The sequence below is a fragment of the Sinohyriopsis cumingii genome, unplaced genomic scaffold (genome assembly GCF_028554795.1).
Source record: "Sinohyriopsis cumingii isolate HCF-2022 unplaced genomic scaffold, ASM2855479v2 utg002073l, whole genome shotgun sequence".
NCBI classification, from domain to species: Eukaryota; Metazoa; Mollusca; class Bivalvia; order Unionida; family Unionidae; genus Sinohyriopsis; species Sinohyriopsis cumingii.
The window spans coordinates 323437-350403 of record NW_028316122.1 but is presented as its reverse complement, the minus strand read 5'-3'; the positions used below and the strand labels follow the sequence as shown (position 1 = coordinate 350403).

The 26967-nt window shown below is 35.3% G+C and overlaps 1 protein-coding gene across 3 annotated transcripts in view; it reads left to right on the top strand.

The window, feature by feature from the left end:
* LOC149771191 (calmodulin-regulated spectrin-associated protein 1-like) overlaps positions 1 to 26967 on the top strand; it is a 124145-nt gene that overhangs the window by 24891 nt on the left and 72287 nt on the right. For all 3 annotated transcript variants that reach the window (XM_089948758.1, XM_089948757.1, XM_089948756.1), the window contains exons 3-5: positions 12961 to 13066; positions 24331 to 24440; positions 25658 to 25743. In XM_089948758.1, coding sequence (XP_089804884.1) covers positions 12961 to 13066; positions 24331 to 24440; positions 25658 to 25743 — 302 coding nt within the window. The remainder of the gene's footprint in view (positions 1 to 12960; positions 13067 to 24330; positions 24441 to 25657; positions 25744 to 26967) is intronic.

Genomic DNA, 26967 nt, shown 5'->3' with positions numbered 1-26967 from the left:
AAGAAACCAGGAAAACCCCGGAAAGAACCACCGACCCACGAGAAGCTACTGGCATACTTTCTCACATATCTACATTGGCTGAATCTGAGACTCGAACCGGCGCAGACAGAGGTGAGATGGCAGTGATCCGTAACGGCGAACGCTTTAGACCACTCGGCCACTCGGGGCCCCTCATTTATATGCCACCTGACAATAAGGTCCTTCATTCATCTGATGTTTTGCATTTTCCATTTTCTGTTTACAATTGCTATTTAAAACTTAGAAACTGCTCCAAAGAATTAGATCATGGAGCATTCTAAAATTTGTGCAAATAATGCTGATCCACTATCAAATATGGCCACTGTTACTAAAAGTAGAATTTTTTTTACAGCAATTTTCCCAAAAACTGTTGAACAGAATATGATTAAACTTGCATGAACATATTTCAGATTTGGTCACATGATACAGATCTGCTACTGAATATAGTAACCATTGCTAAACACAGAAAACCCTTAGCAAATTTTTTTCTCCAAAATAAACATTAAATATAATTTTTCCAAATTAGACAGAAAGCATTTTATAATTAAAGTCATTAAAATTGTTCAATCAATGCTGATCTGCTGTCAAATGTGGCATCCATTACTAAACATTGAAAACATTTATATGACTTCACAAAGATAACTAGACGCAATTTGATTAAATTTAAAAAAATAAATAATCCAGGCATGAATGTCTCTCAGATTAGTTGATAAAATGCCAAACTGCCATCAGATATGGTCACCATTACTAAAATTAGAACAATCTTTAAACAGCCTTTAAACAACTTCCTCTTCAAAACTACAGAGTAAAATTTGACCAAGCTTGACACAAAGATTCCTGACTTTAAGAACTTTAAAGTTTGTACACGATTCTGATCTGCCATAAAAAATGGACATTGTTACTAAATTGAGATTGTCCTATAAATGATTTCACCAAAATCGCTGAGTAGAATTGGACCTAATATAACAGAAAGTATTTTGGCACTAAGACCTTTCAAGTATGCACCATCATACTTGGCTGCTGTTACTAAAAATAGAAAAACCTTGAAACAACGTTTACAAAATAACCAATTTGAATTTGACCGAATCATCATCACAACAAGACTTTTAACATAATGATGTAAATTATGCAAATTTACCGTCAAGTATGGCTGCTGTTCCTTAGAAAGAAAAAAAGAAATCTTGAATAACTTCTAGATAACCATTTACAGAATTTGACCAAATTTGACATAAAACATTCTAGCTTGAACACCATTCAGATTTATAGAAAAAATGTCATTCTGCGGTCTAATATGGTGAACATTATTATATGTAGGTGAACATTATTATATGTAGATAAACATTTTTGCGATTTCATTGAAAAATAAAGAAAGACATTAAAGCATTAGTTTTCATACATATTTAAATGATCAGCATTGGAGAGATTGTAACAAAAGGTATCCAACTAACCAGGATTTCTTGGCCAAGTGAGCAGTGACAGCCCACATGGGACTCTTGTTTAGAATCTTGCAGCAGAGTCAAAAGTTAAAAAGCAGCTGTCACTACAGCATTGGTGCAGCTGCTTTGCTAGTATTGTTGGCTTAGTTTATGACCCAAACCATTACCAAGTGTTTTTGTTTATTTTTCCAGAAGGCTACAGTTCTTATGTTGGCTAGTTGGTCCTAAAAACAAGAAGCTTTAGTCTTGTTTCTTCATTCATCTGTGATTTTCCTATGTCAGTTTTGGAGACTTGTTACAGACACCATGTCCAGTCTAAAAATGTTTATCCCAGAATATGACCACATAGGTCCATTTCTTTTTCTAACCATGGATGAGGGAAAACACTGAAGTTGCAGAAAAGTTGTTTTAAAATGGTTGATTTTATCATAAAAAATTAATAAAGAAAGAATGTTGTATTAAAATAGGGAAAAAGGACTTGTGTGAAGCCTTCATTTTTGTTTTATTGGGAAAATTACTCCAGTTTTGATAATTTGCAGCACAGCAACCAATTTCTGAAGACCTTGGAAAATTTATGATAATAAAGCTGTGCTGCAGTTCACACTGTTCTCTTTTCTTGAAATTTTATATTGTCAACAGATGTGGTTTCAGGCGTTTGCACCACAATTGCTGCTTGCATTTTTGTAGCTCAGTTTGGAATTTGAAGAAAACATGATAAATATGCCATCTTGCCCTGTTTCTTTATTATAATTACTTCCATATGCCAAGTAGTTTATCTCCTTTGAGATAGAATTTTGAGACTGTACACAATGGGTGAACTTCATGGTTTTATGTATCTATTTTGATGCCCTATCTAACGTGTAAGGTGCTTTTGTTGTGACCCTTTTTCTTCCATCCTATCATGTATCTTCTCTCCATCCTTCCATGTATTAATCTGGCACACCTTGGTTAAATTTTGCAGTCATGTCATTTTTATATGGGTCCCTGGGTAGCCGAATGGTCATCGACATCTTACCTTTGTGTGTGTGGGTTGAAGTCTTGGGCTCAGCCAATGTGGGTATGTGAGAAAGCTGGCCAGTAGCTTCCCATGGGTTGGTGGTTCTTCCTGGGGCTTTCTCGCGTTATTCCTCCACCAAGTATACACGTGTAGACTAACATGTTCTGAAAAATGGCATTAAACCCATAGCAACTTAATAACAATGTTTTCTCATGCACTTTCGGCTGAAGGGTCCAACAACTTTGTGTTGACATGTATATGACTCTTGGAATGTGAAACACTACAGAAAGTATATCAGTTTAATTGTATTTTAATACTGCATGCAGTTAATTTTTAAAATAATCTGACTAGGATATGTGGCCATGCAACTTCACATATGTATATCTGTTTATGTCTTGGTGAACACAGCACTCTCAAATGAAAGTTGGTCACTGTGTGCTACATTTTATGATTCAAAGTATTTAAGCTTGGCATTAAGGTCAGATTGGCAGGGAATTCACTGGTCAAAATAGCAGGGGTTGTAGCTCGGGCATTTAGGCACTACGATATTTATAGCACTTTCAGTCTGGCCTGACAAAAGTATGTAGTACGATCCATGTCTGTCTGTCTGTTTGACTGGTTCACTTTCAAAGTTAGGCCCATTTGCAGATTCTACTTTGAGCATTCATGTTCCTTGAACACATTTCTCATTTCAATTCTTTCACATAATAAACATGGGGTACATCTCTTCTAAATAGATAGATACATTTAATGTACACACAAAGTGTATTGACCATTTTCCACTCATGTCTGTGTATTATCTACAAAGTACACCACTCCACACAGTAAAATCACCAGGGTTTAAAGGTGGAGTCGGGTCTTAAAAATCTACCCAGGCATGTGCCTGTGATACTGAATCAGCATGTACTGTATTTGCATTGTACTTGGCAAAATGGATGGAATGAAAACTCTATTAAGAAGCCTCAGAATATTGAACCCTCATCCAAGGGATGAGATGGTATTGTGCCTATCACACACACCTGACATGCATACCTGACCACTGCATATATGCATACCTTTCCATTGTATGCACCTGACCAGTACATGTACCTGACCAATTGGTGAACCATGACCAGACTGCATACATTGCCAGTGTCCAATAACATTAGAACACATTCTTTTTGAATGTATTGACTTCAACCGTTGAAACAGAAGAGTGTTTCAACCTTTGAAACAGGAGTGTTTTTCATGAGAACTTAAATAAAAAGCATTGATGATCACGATGATATCTCTTACTGATTAAAAGAATGCAGTTTATATAAACAATTGTGACCCAGTATTTTAAAGATTTTATATTTATTTTACCATTATCTTCAGTTTTACAATATTTATACATGCTTATAAGTCGAGTCCAACTACAAACTGAACAGACCCAGATCTGACATGGCAGGTTTGGATCTGTGCAATTTGGTAGGAGTAATCAATAGAATAAACAAACCAAACCATGATCTCCTGCATGTAACATGAGGACAGATCTTTTTGCAGTCAGATTTGACTTATAAGTAATTAAATATAGTATATCAGAGCTCTAGATAGCAATTGATTTGAAACTAAATGATTTTTTAAAAATTTGGCATATTATTTTATAAGTCTGTAAAGAACAAGCTTATCTGTGAGACTGATTCTTAATCATCAAGCATTTAGCCATGCCTTCATAAATGTGTCAGGGGCCTCGAGTGGCCAAGTGGTCTAAAGCACTCTTTGTTATGGATCACTCGGGCAATGTTGGTATGTGAGAAAGCTTGCAAGTAACTTATTGTGGGTCGGTGGTTCTTTCCGGCATTTTCCTGAGGTTCTTCCTCCACCATTAATACTGGCTGCCATGTATAGCTTATCTTGTGTTGAAAAATGGCGTTAAACCCTATAACAATAACAACAACATAAATGTGTCAGACATCTATGTGACCAAGATTACTAGTACTTCAGGATGTATTTGATTATCGGACTGTATTGGAGTGAGTTTGCTCCCAATGATCAAGCATTGCTATTCCAAATATGCACAATGCATGTGAAGTTTGAATCAACAGAATGGTTTATTTTGATTATATGTGCCACCATACAACATAAACTGTGTTTATGACAGAAACAAATGTAGTAAAAAATTATTATTAACACAGGTAAAAAAAAAATTTAATGTTAGTTGAGTTGTGTGCATAAAATACAAAATGAAGCATCTTATCTATAACTCTGTATATCTTTGCCAGAACTTGAATGTTTTTATCTTCTTTTTTGTAGGATTACACATTTTTGTTTCTTTTGTTATGTTTGAAGGATTTATCTTCCTGACATTTTTTGCAGTTTTCTTAATCAGCACTATATAGTCCGTATTATACTGTTGTACCATTAATATAAACATATATTTGGTTTAATGGTAAAATAGCCCGTATTATACTATTGTTCCATTAATATAAACATATATTTGGTTTAATGGTAAAATAGTCCGTATTATACTATTGTACCATTAATATAAACATATATTTGGTTTAATGGTAAAATAGCCCGTATTATACTATTGTTCCATTAATATGAACATATATTTGGTTTATTGGTAAAATAGTCCGTATTATACTATTGTGCCATTAATATAAACATATATTTGGTTTAATGGTAAAATAGCCCGTATTATACTATTGTTCCATTAATATAAACATATATTTGGTTTAATGGTAAAATAGTCCATATTATATTATTGTGCCATTAATATAAACATATATTTGGTTTAATGGTATATAGTCCATATTATACTATTGTACCATTAATATAAACATAATTGGTTTAATGGTATAATAGTCCGTATTATACTATTGTACCATTAATATAAACATATTTGGTTTATTGGTATATAATCCGTATTATACTATTGTACCATTAATATAAACATATATTTGGTTTAATGGTATATAGTCCATATTATATTATTGTACCATTAATATAAACATATTTGGTTTAATGGTATATAGTCCATATTATATTATTGTACCATTAATATAAACATATTTGGTTTAATGGTATATAGTCCATATTATATTATTGTACCATTAATATAAACATATTTGGTTTATTGGTATATAATCCGTATTATACTATTGTACCATTAATATAAACATATATTTGGTTTATTGGTATATAATCCGTATTATACTATTGTACCATTAATATAAACATATTTGGTTTATTGGTATATAATCCGTATTATATTATTGTACCATTAATATAAACATATTTGGTTTAATGGTATATAGTCCATATTATATTATTGTACCATTAATATAAACATATTTGGTTTAATGGTATATAGTCCATATTATACTATTGTACCATTAATATAAACATTTGGTTTAATGATATATAGTCCATATTATACTATTGTACCATTAATATAAACATATATTTGGTTTAATGGTATATAGTCCGTATTGTACTATTGTAACATTAATATAAACATTTGGTTTAATGATATATACCGGTGGTCTGTATTATACTATTGTACCATTAATATAAACATATATTTGGTTTATTAGTAAAATAGTATAATACTGACTATATAGTAATGATTAAATGTTAAGTTCTAAATCTGCAAAGACAAGAAAACTTAAATAATCTAATTATGTGCATTTGGTCATACACACACACACACACACACACACACAGAGAATATTACAGGTCCATATTTCAGGTGTATGACAAAACATTTTCTTCATTGCTTGCAGGATATATTCCTAGGATGGTAGAAGGTTACAGGTAGAAAAGTGCTATTTGGGTCTTTAAATTCACTTTTTGTATCAGCTGCAAAATCCATGAAAATTGATACCTCATGAACAACTGTGAATTTACCATTTAAACTAAATTGCTTGGAAAAAGCAACTCACAGTTGGGATAATTGAATGGAGCAAAACCTCTCTCAGTTAAATGTGTAGTGATGAACGTTGTATCACTGGACTAATTAGCTTACTTATATAATTACTTCATTTGTCCACTTTTGATGAAATCCATTACATTAAAGTAGGTGTATTGAGATTATCATACATATGATAGGTATTAACGTTGACCTAATTTTTCCAATAATTCCCATATTTTGAAAATGCATTTTCTGTAAATACTTGTATTTGAAGAAAAAAAATCTGGAACTTTTAGTACAAGTGACATTTTCAAAATAATAAAAAAATCCAATTGTTTGCTTTGTCATCAAAGAGCCCTAAAGCTGAGCTAAATAAGCATTATTTTCAGGTAGGGCATTTATCGCTACATTCTGTTGAATACAAGTAATTGTCTGTACTGCTTAGTAAATCACCAGGAAAAAGAAATTTAAAAAAATTAGTTAAGTTTTTATTGGTTTTTTTTGGAGCAAAAAGGGATGCAGTAATGGCAGATTGTATTAGTGGTCTGATGCCTAGGTTACTGAGTGATCATACTTATATTTTTAGACAGTCACTGTCTGAAACATGCTGGACTTTCCAGATCTCTTGCTAAGCAGAGGATTTTAGTTTTTCATGCCAATTAATTAACTTAAAGCACATGATTGAATTTTTTTATTTCTAGCATTTTATTGCAGGTTGTTAGAGTATTGTTCCAGCTGTGAGCCAAGTCGATGTTTTATGATGTTGCATTTGATCAGTACAGATAGTGCACTGAAGATGTTTCATGGTTGTTTGGTAGGGTAGTTGTTGTTATTATAGGGTTTAATGCATTTTTAAGCACAAGATAGTCTTCTGTACATGGCAGCCAGTATAAATGGTGGAGGAAGAACCTGGGAAAACCCCAGAAAGAACTGCCGACCCACAAGAAGCTACTGGCAAGCTTTTTCACACACCCACATAGGCCGAGTTCAAGACTGAAACTCACACAGACAGAGGTGAGATGACAATGATCCGTAACATTGAGTGCTTTAGACTACTCGGCCACTCGGGGCCCCAGGTAGGATAGTTACTGGTCATGGTGAGAAAACTCGCTCAAATTAAATCATGACGTCAGATTTGCCTTGAATTAGTACTGATCTTTAAACCATTTGGTAGATTCTAAAAGGTGTCTCTACCTTTTCAGCAAGTTCAAGAATTAATGGGTTTCTGGGTCGAAATAAACCCTATTCCTAGTATAAATGGGCACCAGTCCAGTTTGAAATATTTAGAAATAAGATAATAGAGAATTCTTGATTAATAGTACTTTACCTGTCATAATTGTATTCCTAAGCGATCAGTTTTTCACGGTTGCCACTATAAACATGTACAATTATCAAGAATTTAGAACAGGAAGTGGGTCTTTGAGAATATGTACAATATATACTAGTCTCTATGATTGTACTACACAGGGCAATAGAATGATGATGAATCATTGAAACAACTTGAACCTGTTAAGGGTAACAACTGTGCTGTTTACGATCACTTCATGAATATGTAACTTATGAGCAATAATTGGAGGAAGAGTTAAAGAATTTAGAAACATAAAGTTGAAGCAACAGATCAAGGGTTCTTTGGAAAGGAAAACGAGAAGGAAGTAGTATTAGAAATTTGGAATCTTTTGACAAGAAGGCAAAAATACTGGATGGAAAAGAAAAGAGCAAACAATTGTGTAATTACTTTAAACTTCCCTCAGTTTTAAAATAGAAATCTTTTACATCTGCCTTTTTTCTCAGTCTTTGATAGAGACAGAACATGTACTGATCAAACGCACCATCATAAAACATCGACTTGGCTCACAGCTGGAACAATACTCTAACAACATGTGATAAAATGCTAGAAAAAGATTGCAATCATGTGCTTTATTGCAGATATAAAGAGAAAAACACAACAAAATGGAGATGGAACCAAATTTGTTGAATGTAGAAAGTAGAAAAAAGTCTTGAAATAAAGCATGGCAATAATGAAGGTGGTTTCCAAATATCATATGGAATTTGGCATGACAATATCAAAGGTGGTTTCCAAATATCATATAGAATTTGGCATGACAGTATCAAAGGTGGTTTCCAAATATCATATAGAATTTGGCATGACCATATTAAAGGTGGTTTCCAAATATCATGGAGAGTGTTGCATGACAATATTAAAGGTGGTTTACAAATATCATGGAGAGTGTGGCATGGCAATTATAAACTTGTTTCCAAATGCATGTATCATGGAGAATGGCATGATAATAATAAACTGGTTTCCAGATATATAACGTGTGGCATGGCAATAATAAAACTGGTTTCCAGCTATCATGGAGAGTGAAAGACCTTGGCTGTAAGGTGCAATGGAGGAAAATACTAGCTTTTCTTTGTACCATGTAGTATATTGTCTGAAAAGTAACATGTCATTGATATTCAGTCAAAAATGATTCTATTTTGGTAATTTTAAGAATTTCTTTCATTCTGCATTTTTTTCCCATTTGCCAGATTTTCTCTATCAATTTTAAAGAATTCCATAAAATTTGTAACCAAAGGACAATTGATAGCTAATGTTAATAACCACATGTAAATACCTTGACTAGATTTTTAAGCAGTTTAAATCTTCCATGTGATCTTTGTTTTTGTTTCCTATTACTTTCTTGGCTGTACATCTTTTATGTGCAGTATGTATTCATGTTACACAGACACAGTGAATTAGAGTTCACCCTAAAATATAGCAGGAAGGCAGTCAAGAAAATGCAGTATACTGTAATAGTTCCAGATCTGATTTTATTGGCCTTACAGAGATGAGAGTCCATGTTAATAATTTGATTTATGAAGCAGATGTGACTTTCAGATTACTCATTCACATTTACAGGCCCTGCTTTTTCAATTAAAACATAAAGGTCAGTAGGTAAGGGGACTTTAACTGAATGGTTGATTAACTGATTACACTCAGCTAGCTAGCTCCAGGGATGATCTATTATTTTATCTCATTTCAGTGTACTGTAGGTCATATAGTATTAGCAGCAAACAGTTCTTAAAATTGGTAAAATACTTAATTGTTCTAAAATTCTACCGATTAATTTAAAAGTCGAACACTATTGTTTTTGATATGATGCCTATTCTGTACACTTAGCAAATTATCATATGAGGAAAATCTATAAGGTTACTGTTAATTATATGAAGTACACTTCTGCAAAAGTCATGAACTCATAAACAGATCATTGTCCCCTTCACATGTACTGTATAAACTCGCTTATAACTTGAACAGCAAACAGCAAAGATCTTGATCTGCCATAGCATAATGTGCCTGCAGATCAGTGTCTTTGTTGCTTGTTCTGCTAATTACTCCAAACAAACTGCACAGACACAGATCTGCCAATGCATTATGTGATGGCAGATATGGGTTTGTGCAGTTTGCTGTTGAACTCATAAATGAATATATACTGTATATACATTTTGGAAGTGCAGCAGTTAGTAGCTCCATTTCTTTGTTGTTTCACTCCATTTGTTCTTTCTTTCTCCAAATACTGTCACGCCCTAGAAAACACATTTATGATCTGTTTTTTATACCAATTTACCAGTAGTCTGGAGAAAAGTTAATTGTAATGCAACAAAAGGTACATGTATTGGTCGCTTCCAAGAAAGTTGTGATATTCTAGCAGATTTTAGCAGCTTCTTCCTTTGCAAGAAACGTTTCATTTTTTTTTCATTGTTGATGAATTTATTTCATTTTGCTTTAGTTCTTGTATCATGAGAACCAAACATATGATTTGACATCATGAATTACTGTCATGTCAGTACACGCCTTTGTTAGCACTTACCTCACAATAAGGCTCTGTCCCCTATAACACAGGTTGATTTGATCGTTTCAGTTAACCATATTATAAAGTGGGGAGCATAGTATTTCAATAATGATAAGTCAGTCCATTTTTATGCATATCGCTTATTGCTCAGTAATATTGGCAAGCACTGAGGATTGGAAGTGTTTGTTTCCCTCTTCTGGAGTCATTAAACGGAAGAGGATGGAAATAATGACCATGTCACTAATTGTGTTATAATAGTTGAATAATTAAATAAGTATTTCAGAATTTATTACGGTTTACACAGGTTGAAGCTGATTGACACCTTGTGTCCGATACACAGCGAGAAAGGATTGATGGAGAGTAGATTTATTGAGTATCATAATTCACGAATTTGTAACAATTTTCCATGTCTGAAAGCCAGCACAGCCAGCTTACGGCAGGCAGATCATGTAAATCGCGAAAGATTCCCCAAGTTTACATATATACCTCTCAATTATTCCTGCACCACGGGTATAGAGACGTAGACCGCACTATAAGTGAGGACGTGAGTTACCAAAGAACCTCTGAGAAATGGTGAAGGTGGTGCCAAACCGGCTAGACATCAAGATGAATGGGGGTAGGGATCCTGTCACTGTTGAATGGCTGAATACTTGTTTTATGATCATATTAGGAATAGTTGTCAATAAACGGCTTCTTCTAATGAAATTGCTTTTCAGTATAAATTAATTTTATTTTTAAGATGACCAATCTCTGAAAGATCATGAAGGAAACATAACTTCAAGATGTTTCAACATATCACATACATGTCTTATGTCACTGCTTTTTTTCACAACAAAACAATATTCTTTTTATCCAAAACATATAGACATTTATTTCATGCAAAGACAGTTAGCATAACCTGATATTTTAAAATTGTTTTATTAATGAAATATTGATGCTTGTGATTTCAGTGCAAGTAATTGTGAAACTTCTGTTCATCCTTGAGCAAATCTCTCAGTTCCAATACAGTGATCTTCAATTAACAAGAAACTTTCGTACTTTCTTGTCCATAATGAACCATTACTATCAGAAAAGCTTGAATTGGCCATGTACTTAATTGACTTCATTGCCATGCTATCTTTGATCGCATTTGTGAATAACTGGGATAATTTAAGGCAGTTTAATTCCTACTTACACTGTAATATTTATAATGGTGTTCAAATGGTCAATTGAAATGAGTTGTCCTGACACATGGCCGAAGCCGCTATCCCATACGCAGGTAGGATTCACATGCCTTTTAACGTTTTTTAACTTCCATTTATTTGATTTGATTCAAGAGATTCATAATTAACATGGTAATACAAAGGTGATCTGCTTTTAATTGACAGTAATAAAACCACAGATATATTTGCAAATTAGAAATCAAAACAAAGCTGTTAATTAGGTTTTTCACAGAAATGACAGTGTATCAGTCAGTGGCATTATATTTTTAAGTTTGATTACAAGAAGGCATATTGCATTTAGGATGATTACACCGTCTTTCTGATATTTATCAGTGATTTGGATTTTTAACATGGCTTTAACAAATTTTCAGTCATAATGCTTCAGTGTCTGCAGTGTGGCAGTTTATAGTGATGTCTACCACTGGGGCATCATGCCACAGACATGACTTGGCTGGGGTTTGAACCTGCTCTAACCACTAGGCCACCAGAGTGGTTGATGATTACACTGATACCAAATTAAAAAAAAAAATAATAAAACACCAATTTCGCTTGACAAAACTTGTTTTGTTGCTATTTATTTCATAAATTGTTGCCACCAGTAGATATCAGATATAAATTTTATCTAAGATTGTTATTTATACTGTACTAAGAATTTTTTGGCTAAGAACATGTAACAAAATACAGTAGTTCTTATTATAAATTGAGAATTGTTGATTCAGATTTACGGACGCTGTTTTTGATGATAAAATGAGCAATATATCTCGGTTTCATTTACATGTTCAGACCATGATTTTAATCACATCCAAGAAGTAAAGATAAATTCTTTTGGTATTTTATACAAAAAATTGGGATCTATGCTTGCCTTCGTGTTACATGTGAGTTATCCAGATGTGAGTTTTTGAGGGGGCAGTGTACTTTTCTTTTTTTCCTTAGGAATATCATTCATTATTTATTATTGAATAATACACAGAAGTTCCATCCATATCATTCTTCAGTCTCTTCCCAAGTTCATAGTACTATGATGAACCTGTATAAAGAAAATGACATTGCACAGTAGGCATTGATTTTAAACTAAATGGCCTATTGTAGTGTGAACCTGATGGCTGCAAGACTTCCATTTTGTTCAGCATGTGAGAATAATTTGAATGTACTGCAAAACCCCTCAGGACCAAATTTTGGAACAAACAGAATTTGGGTTTGAGAGGTTTTTATTTTGAACTTTCGTCAGCAGGAACCAGCTACATAATTATGAAAGGCGTTTTGGTTTTCGAGGTTTAGACCTTGAGAAGTTTTCATTGCATTAATGTATATTGTTATGGGGTTCAACGCCATTTTTCAGCACACGATAGGCTATGCATGGCGGCCAGTATTAATGGTGGAGGAAGAACCCGGGAAGAACCATCATCCCACGAGAAGCTACTGGCAAGCTTTCTTCCATACTCACATTGGCCGAATCCTAGACTCGATCCATAATGAAGAGTGCTTCAGACCACTCGGCCGCTTGGGGCCCCGATGATGTATGTAACAATTCACACAAACATAGACTGATTCCATAGTTTTCAGAATATTGTTTCAGTATTACTGCCTTCTGTATTTTCAGGGAGAATGGCATGTGAAGCCGAGGTTGGTGAATTTGCTTACAACCAGTGAGCTGTACTGTCAGGCCTGCAGTAATATGTTTGGCGATTCCAGTTCTCAGTGGCAAGGTAAAGGCTGCACAGTTTTTAAAACTTTAGGTGTGTCTAAATGGAAAAAACATCTAGAATGTCTAGTGTCTGTCTTTAATCCCACTCCCATCCACCTCGGATATGGTTTTGGAAATTTGCACAGATTTCATAGAAATCAGCAGCTAGTACAATTGACAAGTGTAGGTCCAGTGAACCACTTTATTTTATTATTTTCATCTTAACTTCACTTTTAGCCCATTGTCCATTGGCTGTCTATCCATTAGCACAGATTTATGGTTGCAACTCCTAAACTTCAAGGAAACTTGTTATGGAACTTAACATGTAGATTCATCCCAAGGTAAAGTTGTAACTAAATGAAAATGGTACTGCTTAGACATATAGCATGGCTGCCATATTGGCCATCTTGAATATCATGTTATTGTGGATACTTCTGATTGGATTGTCACAACATACGGTATTCACTATAAAAATTCTTGTGATGTTGGTCCTAAATGAAACAGGTGCCAATGTGGAATCCAATACGAAAGAGAATCAGTTGTAAATGAAAATGGTGCTGATCTAGCATGAAATATGGCCACCATGGTTGCCATCTTGAGAATTGTATTGTTGTTACTCCTAAATGGAAAACCATATTGACATGGGGTTTTCACACGAAGATGTTTTGTTGTATCGGGTTGCAAATAAATGAAAATTATGCCGATCTGACATTTTGGTTTGGCCAACATTGTAGCCATCTTTAAAAATCTTGTTTTTGATTCTTCTCCAGAATTGATGATTATATCACCAAAAGACCCATAATTGTTCATAGTGTTTGACTGGCTTGTACTTGGAGTAATAAAGAAGACTCAAGCTTAACGGACACAGGCATGATAAGTCTACTGTATTTACAGCATGTTTTTGGATGGCAACAAATAATTACTTTTCTTGTCGTCCAAAGACATACTAAATTCTTTAATTAGGTGTATGAAAACAATTAAGGAAAGATAAATTTGTGCCTGCCTTCCTGTCCGTAATGAAGTTACCGTTAGCTCACATGACGACGTGCTGCCATGAAGTAAAACAGGTATTTTGTCTAACACCACGGAAAGGATAATGAATGAAAAACAGGCATTACTTGCCTATTTTGTCTACTTGATACATGTCCATCCACCAGAAAACACAGCCATACATGTATTAGAGCCACAATTGTGTGCGTATTTTCCAAAAGAACCGCCATATTACTAATCTTGCAATTCACAGTTTAACCCTCTGCTAATCAAAGATCATTAAAATCTACATTACAAATGCACGCAAGCTTTATTTCTGTGTAATTAAGATATTAATACAAACTAAATAAAAAGATTTTGGAATTATAATTCTTAAGATATTTATGACAGAACATTTTAGTATTGAGCGTAGAAATACCAGTACATGTATGATGGCTAATCTTAGAGCACCAAGGGTGAGTGTTGTACACACACCTAGGAAGGGTAAAAGTAACAAGCATGTTGCAATATATGAGTCAGCATGATTCATATGTTGGTATTTTTTAAAAATAAAGTTGATCTATTTGTTTTGGTTCTTTATTTTTTTCTTTGTTCTTTTTCCACCTAGGCGAGGGTAGCTTCAAAATGAGCAGAGCTTGCCGACTCGAAACAGTCGACTGCTCAAAGATTGTTTGATGCATGTTGGAGATTTTAAGGTGTCTAGGTGATAATTGTTAATAATATAACTTGTGGGATTTCTTTGACAGGAGTTTTCGGAAATAAAAGGCAGCCGTCTGAATTTTGTTAAGAGCACACAATGTACCCAACATTTAGCACCCACAGTCAGTATTTATCGTCTACAAAGAGGTTTATTACCTGTAGAACAATAACTATGTTTAAACCATGATGTATAATGCCTCAGAGATCCAGGGTTTGTTTGGTTGCCAATGAATTTTACTAATCCATACCGACTCTCTGGTGCATTTTTTAATGGTATAAAGCAGAGGTCATGGTTTCTAATCAAAGCCATAACTGTCACACCTGCTTGAAGTCGTTTCATGTGTAACAATGTCTACACTGACAACCAATCATATTTTTGTTTGCTGAATCAAACTAGTCAAATATAAAGTATAAATAGGATACCCACCACTATCAAAAGTTTATATACGGGATAGCTGTTGTTGTGAAACATAATACTGTTAGAACTGTAATAGTTTTGATGGATAAGTTTATCAGGTGTTATGCGACAAGCGAGGAGGCACTGCCTTTTTTGTGGAGGGACTCTCCCTTGCCAAAATCATCTCCAAAGAGGCCAGTAGGTCATCCACAGAAGCAACCTTTGAATTAGTGCTTCTGAGGACGCATCACAAAAAGAACCGCCTACAAAGAAAGCTACTCTAGATGATGAGTCTGATTTTCTTGAACACAGGAGTGCTCCACCCAGTTATGTGCATGGTCACTATAAACATTACACATCAAAGCAAAAGCAGGATATTGATAACGATGCAAAACTTCTGCGAATTAGACCCACAGAGGAAAAATTCAAGATTCCAAAATCCACTGTGAATACCTGGATGAAAATTGACTTTTCTGCAGATCTGAACTTGAATGGACATTTGCTTAAGTGTGGATGATCCATTTCATATGGACAAGCTATAGATGATAAGATAGCTCAGTGGGTGCTCACTCAGCGTGCTTTACAAATTCCAGTCAGTGTTGAGGGAATATGTATATATGCAAAGAAGCTTGTCTCAACAGAATTTCTGGAGAGAAAATTCTGTGCCTGTCATTCTTGGGGAGAGGGTTTCATGAAAAGGCATGGGTTTGTGCTCAGGACCTCTCTTGCCCAACATTTACCCAAAGATTTGGAAGAAAAGATTGCTTCATTCCACAAGTTTGTGATGGATAGAATTGAGGAGAATGAGTTTGACGATAAGTTTATTATTAACATGGACAAGACACTGATGTACTTTGATCTTGTGCCAGGGAAAATGGTGGACAAAGTAGGAATGAAAAGTGTTCTGATTCATACAACTGGAGCGGAGAAGAGACACACTACTGTCGTTTTAGCCGTTGCAAGTTCTGGCAAGGTGTTACCCCCAATTATTATTTTCAAAGGAAAGAGACATCTAGTTCTGAAGGCACCAAAAGGGTGGATTATCAAGTTCAAAAGAAAGCATGGATGGACGAAATGCTAATGCTGTGATGAATTTAAGAAATTTATTTGACATTCACCAGAAGAGAGCGACCACTATTAGTTATGGACTTGTTCCGAGTTCACATCACTGATGACGTGAAAAGACAGTTGCAGCGCAGAAATGTTGTGCCAGCAATAATACCTGGAGGCTGCACATCCCGGTTGCAACCTCTTGATGTGAGCATCAATATACTGTCAAGAGCTACCTCCGCCGCAGCTGGACGGAACACATCATGGATGCTATGAATGCATTAAATTCATCTGATGAAAGCAGCAATGGATGGATCAAGACAGACTACAAACAGACTGTATTGGACTGGGTTGTAAATGCCACGGACACATTGAAGGAATAGCGCACAATGATAATGAAATCTTTCAAGGTGTGCAGCATCAGTGTCAGTCTGAGCAGAAGTGAAAACACTCTGATCAGAAATGCCAAACAATGGAATAATACGGATGATGATAGTCATACAAAATTTGAGGGCTTTTCTCCCAAGGACCTAAAAGAAGCTATGGACAAGCCACTTGAAATTGAATAATATATTTAAAGGAGACCAGAAACCAATGGAAATATAGAATAATAATAAAAGTACTATAGCAGAAAACCTTATTCTGAAGTATCATCTGCGACTGTAATGCCAATATTAAAATATTGGCCTATCTTCTAGGAGCTGAATTTCCATGACCTCGTATGCAAAATTTCTGCGCCTATTCGGTTACTTCCAGGATGTGACGTCATAGTAGCGACTCCAGCAGCCCAAGTGGGAGTTGCCAGAGTAAAAGACAATACCGTTTTGCATTGCTTACGGGTGTAATAGAACATTAAGAAAAGCCTTTGGACAACATTTTTTTTCTTTTCCGAAAGATAAAGGCATAATGAAAGAATGGATACATTATTACAAACGAGTCGATTTCAAAGCAACACCATACAGCACTCTGTGCTCGTTACATTTCTCAAAGGCCTGTTACGAGAGGGATTCAGAAAAAATGGCAGCTCAAGGATATGCAAATGCTAGGCCTAGACTAAAAGTTGGCGCTGTTCCAGAATAATGTTGAATATTTTAAATCCTGGGAAAAGTGTTAAACGTGCGAGTTACGAAAATAGGCAGAAGGCCGAGTAAGTGACCACAAAATGCAACAATCAATTCACAGATCTTTTATCTACACCAACAGTGCTAAAAATAAATCTGATAGTCCGACACCCTGGGCCCCTCTGGTTTTAGTTCCGGCCCATCCTGAATTCAAAGTGAGGTGACCGTCAGGCTTGTTGAAACAAAAATTGTTTGCCTGAGGCAACTTTGATCGCGCTGGTGAAATGAGTAAATGTATTTTCAAGATGTTGACATACATGCCTTAACATGGCACAATTTAAATCAGATCACTACTGTCTAAGGTGAAATTTAGATTTGATTTTAATCAAATGGAGGCTTTGCCAAAAATAAGATTCTAAACATGTCGTGTTTCGAGAAAACACAATTTTCAGTAATCTTATAAAAATTAAAATTTTTTTAAAAAATCATTGTATACATGTAGTATGTATAAACGGTAATCTGTAATGATTGGAACTGATATAAAACTATTCCTTGGGCAGTTTAAATAGCAGCGATTTAAAAGAAAAGAGGTCAAAGTTTCACATTAAATGGCTGACAATAGAAACGGGGGGGGGACTATTGACCCAACCCCCAACCCCTTGCCCCAATGTGCAAGTGCCCATGGAACGTACCTTTTCTCCATGTGATACGCCTTATTATTCCCCAGGACAAGCCCATTTTGCATATTCTGGTGAGCTCTGGCTAATTGCAAAATAGCTAAGTTTTGATTTAAGTACGCAAACAATAAAGCCGGTGTGACTAATGAACATACTCCTTATCCTTGCATTGATCTTGTGAAAAGGGCTGCCCTTCGGACATACTTCAAAGAACCGTGTTCAACAGGGTGTGTATGTGTAAGCACCAGCAATTGATTGCCAAATAAACGATGCCTATTTTGTTGTTACTTACGATGCCATGGACTTCAGGTTTAAGTCTTAATGCATGTAACACTGTTTGCTGAACAAAATATTTATTCAGAATTAGTTCTTTAGGGCCACATATACTGCATGGTATATTTTGTTTTATTCCTTGTAATCTAATCATGGTAATTAAACTTTGCATATACGGTAGAGGAATGTCAGGTGTTAACTGGCCGAGTTTCTTTGGTGGAAATGGAGATGCGATTTTGTTTGCAGAGAAAATTTCACAGTGATCATTCATTTAAGCTAATTGGTGACAATTTTATTCTTTTAATTTTTTTATACTTTAGTACTGTTGTAGTTGTTTAAAAACATCTGAAATTTACTTGAATAATGTTTAATTTTCACGTTCTATTTGCCAAAGAAGAAAAAAAGAAAAAGAAAAAAACTGTTGTGTGATATTAATTATTTCGTCCAGTGCCGGATTTAGACGTGTGTGTGTTATTTGAATTTTTAATGTAGCTTTAAAAAATTTTCATTCATATCACTACGATGTCTGCAGTGTGGCAGTTTAGGCTGTGGATTGCATACGTTATATCTATTTATAAATGGTTTGGGGTTGGGTTTTTTTTCTTCTGACAAATGAAAATTGACAGACATAATGTAATAATCGGGACTTCGCTGCAAAAAATTTAGAGATATTACGAGATCAGGATGTAGATGAGGAAATACCCCCCCAAAAAAAAAAATCGGGAGGTTTTTCTCTCGGCTTGAGAGTTGACAGGTATGAACTGTCCAGGCTTGTGGAATTTCAGTCAGGGCTTGAGTTTATTTAAGTCACCAGCCCGGGGCCTGTGCCTAAAAAATTTCTTTTAGCACTGACCAGTACAGTACATAAACTATTATATCAGACTGCAGATTCAAGTTTTGAATGTGCAACCCAAATGTGGTCTCCTTCTGTCTGCCTCGCTCACCAATGTTTATGTTTGTATTCAAGGACTGGCTACTATTGCGTCACGGTACCACATGATATGTCGTCTCATCAAAACTCGGAAAAACTCAGCAATTTACGAACCGTGGTATCTTCCATGCAATAAAATCACTACCCGCTTACGATATTTAATTTATAAACATGACAGTCGAATTGAAATCTATAGAGACTTACATACGTAAAAGGAAAATTTTGATTTCTAGTCTCCTTTAAATATATTACAGCATTAAATCATATTTCTTTTCATTCTTTGATATTGTTATTTATTGTGTATGGCTTAACATAAAAATGTTTATCTATCAATCTGTCTGTCTGCATACATACAAACATACATACATGCATACATACGATTGAAAATTTTAAATTATATTAGTTCACGGAAGTTCATGATCAAATTAACCCTTTAGCTACAGTTTCACTACTGCTGAGTGCTATCATATCAGTTACTGAGGCTGGTTGCTAGGATGAATGCTCGAGCATCATCATGGCTGACTACAGAAACTGACAATAAAAACATGGTTATATTTATATTCATTATTTCATTAGTTTTTGCTGGATTTCATTGAAATAAAAAACAGCTTACCTTGTAAAGTGTCTGTTATTCCTGTATTTCCACTTTATATACTCCTACATCCCATCATACAAGAAATCCCAGTCATGTAAACTGATTTGAATCACACAAAATATAATAAAATATTTACGTATCTACATATTGTTGTTGTAGGGTTTAACGCCATTTTTCAGCACAAGATAGGCTATACATGGCGGCCAGTATTTAATGGCGAAGGAAGAACCCGGGAAAAGCCCGGAAAGAACCACTGACCCATGAGAAGCTACTGGCAAGCTTTCTCACATACCCACATTAGCGAAATCCGAGACTCGAACCCACACAGACAGAGGTGAGATGGCAATGATCCGTAATGGAAAGCGCTTTAGACCACTTGGCCACTCGGGGCCCCTCATATGTACATATCAAAACATGAATGAAATCCACACTCTAATTAAAAAGTTAAGAGTTGTACCTCTTAAAACAGTCATTATCCACACATAAATGTACTTGGCATTGTTTGCAGTATGTGAAAACTTCATGTCTCCTCCCTTCCCTAACACTCATCTTGCATCTCCCACGTTTCGGGAACCGTACTGGCCAGTGCCTTAAACCTTCAGTATCAACATTTGACAGAGCTTTTCTTTTCCTACTTCCCTGACAGCCAGCAACCATCTGTTTGGCCAAGTTCATTCTGAATTTAAGCTGTGCTTTTATTTTTCCATACATGGTTTTGATCTGGTGGTTTGGTGACTCTTTCATACAGATCAGGGCATTGCATATCGCTGCATCAATGAGAAACCAAATAAGGGATTTCCACGATTTCTTTGCTTTGCGGCAAGAACTGTATTGCATTCTGTTTCGATCTACAATATCTACACACACCACTCACTTTGTTTTTCAAATACTCAACTGCAACTTTTGGGCAAGTTCTTTTCATCGGCCGGTTCTTTATCTTCCAGTTACACTTGATAGCTGTGTTGTTAAATAAAATATTGAACATTTTCTTGTTTTTTCAGGCAACACAGACTAGAGTCTCTTTTTGCATGATTTTCATATCCCCCTGGCTTTTTAAACGAGTTTTTTTTAAAGGTTCTGGCATTCCTTTCCTATTTCCTTGGACTATACCAGAACAGAAGAGTCCATCCTGACGTAAATCTTCAAATAATTGGGGATTTGAAAAGAAATTGTCCATATATATATATGGTGGTTTTTGTTTATTATTTTTCTGGTAAGGTCTTTCACCATTCTAGATCCTTCTTCTATCCCTCTCCCTCTCTGTCTATCTGGCTTTCCAACATACACTTGAAATTCATGGACGTAGGCGGTTTGGGGATGGGCTCTTTCCCAGATTTAAATGCCAAATTTTGTGGGTTTGGCCAGCAGGTATTGCTTAAATGACAGTCTCTATTTATAAGCAGTCATGCCTTCATCAATCGACTGGTTTTGGGAAGATCATAATTTTCCAGGCATTTATGCAAGGCTGTGTCATAAAAAGGTCTTATATGGAAAATCTTGTCATGTCCTGGTTGGGCTGTGGGTGGGTTGACACTTGTGTCATTGGCATGGAAATATTTCCCTTTTTTCAAATCTTTCTCTTGTCCTGATTTCTGGGATCCCAAAATATACAGATGTCATCCAGGCAATGGAATATTTGGGTATCTGCATAATATTCATGACGATGTATATTCCAAGATATGCCCACATCTCTGTGATGCTGGTTTCATACCATTTCAGGTCTTGTTTTTGGTCCACCATTTTCTAGGCATAATTGTTTGTTTCTTTCACAAGCTTTTCCACCAGACATTCAGGAAAAAACTTGAGAAAAAAGTCTTTCTCATTGGTTTGTGGTCCAAGCTTGATTGTTGAACCAACATGAGAATCAAAATTATTGATCTTGAACACAGCGAGGTCATCACTCCATTGCGCAAGTGGGACTTTGTCCTCCTCGTCATCTGATTCAAAATCACTTACATCTGGTGTTGAAACGTGACTAATGTCAATATCTAATACATTTTCTAAGATTGATTCATTAAACTCTTCGATATCACTTGCACTGAACCCTTCAAAATCGCTCATATCTGAATCTGAATCCATCTTTGTTTATCTCAAATACCCGTGTTTCATAAAGTGCAGAAAAGCCCTTACAGTGTGTCTAAATTTAACCTCTCAGCTTTCAAACTTGTATCAAAACGTTAAGTAAAGTCCTCTCATTGGTTATGATAATCAAAAATATGTAAACTTCTGTACTTTCAACCAATTAATCTTTAGTTAACATAGCAGTCACGTCCGCCTAGATGCGACACGGGTTTCGAGTACTGCTGAACTATACACACATAAGCAACACTGGGCTTATCGACACTGCATATATGCATCAGTGGGGTTCAGGAGCTATTTACAGGTGACGCTTAGATGTGGCAGTCTTAGCTAAAGGGTTAATTAACCCTTTACCTCATACAAGCGTCTTTGGACGCCTCTACTCCATTCGCATAGAAGCGCCTTTTGACGCCTCTGCAAGATTCACATAGAAGCGCCTTTTGACGCCTGCTGTAAACATCAGCCATTTTGAGATAGTTATTGTAGCGCCACCTTCGGGGAAAACCCCCCTATTACATACTACATTCATTTCTGCGAATGACAATTACATCAGATCACGTGGTCGCTATTCATGCACTGGTCGATATCTGCTATTTAAAGTAACTGGGTCGTAATCTCCACTAGACAAAATGGCAGCTGCGGATTTCATTCAGTACGTACGAAGTTTTCACGATTAGAATAACAACCACGAAAGATTCAATAAATTAGGTAAAGGCTCTGATATTAATGTAGGCAGCAATTAGTTTTTATAAATTATCAAATTCAGATGACTTAGTGATATAGACGCACACGAAAACCTTGTAAATTTCGAGTATCGGAAATGGCAGCTACTGTTAGTCAGGCGGCCTCACTGACATGACGGTGAACGAGTTCTCTCAAGATTTCGAAGCACATAAAAAAATTCTTCTGTGGAAAATAATTACACAGCTATAACAATCGGACTTTACTCTTAAATTTTTCCACATATAATATATGTGTACCAAAAATGTAAAATGCTTAAAATTGTTGTTAAACGTAACATACACTAAACTGCCTAACAGTTCACAGGCAGGATTTCATTCAGTACTTACGAAGTTTTCACGAGTAGAATCTCAACCACGAAAGATTCAATAACTTTGGTAAAGGCTATGATATTTATGTAAGCAGCAATTAGTTTTTATTGATTATCAAATTCAGATGACTTAGTGATGTAGACGCAGACGAAAAACGTGTAAATTTCGAGTATGGGAAATGATAGCTACGGTCGGTCACGCGGCCTCACTGACATGACGGTGAATGAGTTCTCTCGAGATTTTAAAGCACATTAAATATTCTTCTGTGAAAAATAATTACACAGCTATAACAATCGGACTTTACTCTTCAATTTTTCCATATATAATAGATGTCTACCTTAAACGTAAAATGGTTAAAACTGCTGTTAAACGTAACACCACTACATTGCTTAACAATTCACAGGCATGCCTATGCGGATGCGGTCTGCTAGGTAACAGGTGTTCTATTTATAGCGTGCTGCACTTTGTCACTATGCTCTATGAGGTAAAGGGTTAAATGGTGACCAAATGAAGTGAACTTTGTATCAGTTAAATTAAAGGCAAACACACCATGAATTTTACTTTATAATGATACAGCAGATCTTCTTGGATTGTGTCTAAAAACATATGGCTGAGCAACATCCCAAAATTACAATGCATTTAAGTATTATATTTGCCAACAGAAAAAAATGGTCTCTGAAAACAAACCATGTTCGAAAACATACCGTAAATATGGTAAGAACAAAATAATGATTTCTGCATAGTAAGTTTAGTACAGGGCTGCATTCCTTGACCTTGACCAATGGTCGAGGTCACTGATACCTATTGGACAAAAATGTACCGAGTCAACCATGCACTGCAAGATGAGCAACTTAGGCTCTGATTTAGAGGTACATTATATGATTTCAGATCTGACTTTATGTTGTTTATAGTGTGCTTGTACATACGGTATTTAGCTTTGATTCCATGCACACATTCATTTTTGATCCAAGATGGTAACTTGTTATATCTACAAGTTTCTAATAGCAAGATTTGTTACATCGATGCACCATGTATTTCATTTACTTAAGGACTGAATTATAAATTAGAGTTTCAAAGTAAAATCCATTGATTTAAATGTACAGCAACTCCCTGAGATATGTAAACTGTGACGTGTAAACATGCAAATACGCAAATGAACTGCCTGATCTAGGTTTCCTGTTTTTGTGATCATGTAATCGAGCACACCCATGGTATGAAGTTCTGCTTCTCCTCTCATGTACATGTGTAAATCATTTCTGTTAGGTTTTGTCATATTTTTAAGGATCATTATTGTGTTTTGATGAAGTTTTCCTTCACCTTGACATCAGAGAGTAAGAATTATAGTAAAATCCAATTTACGTAACAACAGAGTTAAGTAGATGTCCCAGGAACATAACCCTTACATATCATGGTGAGTTGCTGTAGCTGTTTATATGTAAATGTAACATCAAGCAGTCATGTTTTTTTATATCTGATTTTCAGGCCATTGGAGTATTATTCAAGTCCTGTCCAGGAAAGGGATTTATGTGATGGGAACCAATGATGAAGATATAACAGAAACAGTTTTGATGCATACAGCACCATTTAAAGTTGTAAGTAGTTAAATTTTAAAGGGGTGAACATAAACAGTTTACTAGAAAAGTTGTTGAACAAAATAGCCATTTTATCACTTGGAAACTAGTGCTTTGTGTCCTCACAATTAGGCATATCCACTAAGTCTTTTAGACACTTAGCTTTTGTACAGCAGGCTTCTTATTGATCAAGACTGCCTGGTGCATTGATAAACTGTAATTGAGCAAATCATAATAATTTGTAGGACATCTAACTTTTTTATGGTAAATGTTGTAAATCAGTGTACATGATAATTGCTGATGGCTTCATACAAATACAATGATTTTAGAGACCATATAAAGTAATTGAATTGAAAATAATGACAATGACTATGAGCCTTTTCCATGGGATATGATGCTTGGAGTGATAGGCATAAATATAGAAAACACTAGAAAATGGAAAACTTACACAGCCAAAATAAAAATTCAGAGTGACAAGAAATGAAATATGGGATTTCTAAAAATATAAAAGAAAACACGTATGATGGAGTTAGGTGTAAATGCTGTTATTTTAGTAATATATCTGTAGAAATTTATAAATTGAATAATATAATTTAAAAATAGTTGAAGAATGCTCTAGTGTAAAGAGGAACTACTTATAAGAATTTTGTGCTGTAATTGAGAGGAACTTAATGTAAATGTTCCTAACCATGGTCTTGTAATGAGCAAGTTCAAGTACCTTTCCAGGCCATCATCATTCACCTGCCTTGGTGTTTCCATGGGAACTGCATTTAGCTCCCATTTCTTTGATATGATATCGCCAGTAAAATGTTGGAAGTTCCATTAAAACCAAGAAACTAAAAATCAAGTAAATAAAAAGAAATAGGCAAAATGTACAAAGGGCAACATGAATTTAACACAATTGGCCCCAAAGGTTCCTTTTCTTGAACCCTGGAGACAACATTGTTATTGATTACACATACATGCATAGGAGTCTCCAGCCCCCACACCCCACAGCATTGCACTCCAGGGTTGGATCTGATTACCAAAATCATTTGTAGACCACCTCCAATCATATTCCAAATTTTAATACCTCATTTAAAAATCGAGAAGAACGAGTTCCATTAATTTTCTGTGCATTTCCTAACAGGCAAGATAAAATAATTCTTGCTTTTTCTTCAGATTTGCCTGGCTGTGACAGAAAGTATTAATGGCTCATTGAATTCCCGATAATGACTGTTTTGCATTATTTCTTTCAGCATGCCCACCTTGCCTTGATAGATGCCCTCATGCAGGCCTATGCCAAAGAGGTTGTCACTGTAGAGAGAGTCGTCAAGGCTGTAAGGTTGGTTATTCACTGTATATAGAACTAATAGGGAAGTAAGTCTCAATCAGAAATTACTATAGACTTCATTGGCATTGTGGATGGGAAAGTTTCAGATGTGCATCTTTGTCTGACATGAGCCAACATTTGCTGTTTTAAATTTCATTTCAGAAAGTTCTGGATGACTTCAAACAAATTTGGCTTTGAGCATTCACACTTGAAGGGCATTTTAGTTAATTGAAAACGATGCTGGTTCAGTATCAGATATGGTCACTTAAAAAAAAGAGTTTGAATAATCATTCAATTATTTCTTGAAACCTGCCATACAGAATTTGACCAAATTTAATAGAAAGCATCGTTGTCTAAATGGCTTTGGAGTTTTTATCTATACTGGTCATAGACCAGAAGAGTTTATGGGATGGTTTGTTGTTTTTTGTCTGTTGTCATTCATTCACCCATCTGTTAGCACAAGTTTGTTATTGCTACTACTGAATGATTGGTCATATCAATATTAGGGTTTCAGTAAAAGACTTTTTATGATGTCTAGTTGGACCTGAATGAAAATTGTGCTGATTTGGTATCCAATATGGCCATGACAGCAACCATCTTAAGAATCTTGTTATTGCTTCAACTCCTGAATTGATGGTCATATCAGTGTGGGGTTTTTACTAAAAGACTTCTCACAATGTTGGACCTGAATGAAAATAGTGTACACTATAGCCACAGCAATAGCCATCTTGAAAATCTTGTTTCCACTACTGTTCCTGAATGGATGGTCTTATCAAAATTGGGTTTTTACTAAATGACTTCTTAAGATATCTAGTGGACTCTAATTTAAAATGGTACTGATTTGACATCTGATATGGCCATCATGGCAGCCATCTTGAAAATCTTGTTATTGTTAATCCTTGTTAATCCTTCTGAATGAATGGACATATTAGTATGGGGTTTTCACTGAGAGACTTCATATGAAGTTTAGTTGGTCTTAATTGAAACTGGAGCTGACGTGCAATATGATCACCATGGCAGAAATCTTGAAAATCTTGTTTTTGCTACTCATCATGTATGCAGTGAAGAACATTAGAGATGGCTTCAGCGCTTGACAGTTAAAAGATAGAACTGGTCTTCAGTTCTAAGATATTCTTTTTGGCCAGTAGAGTGTCAGTCCCTTCAAGGGACTCTTGTTACAAATTCTACTGATCCTCCATCAGATATAACCACATTTACTAAAGGTAGAAAAATCTT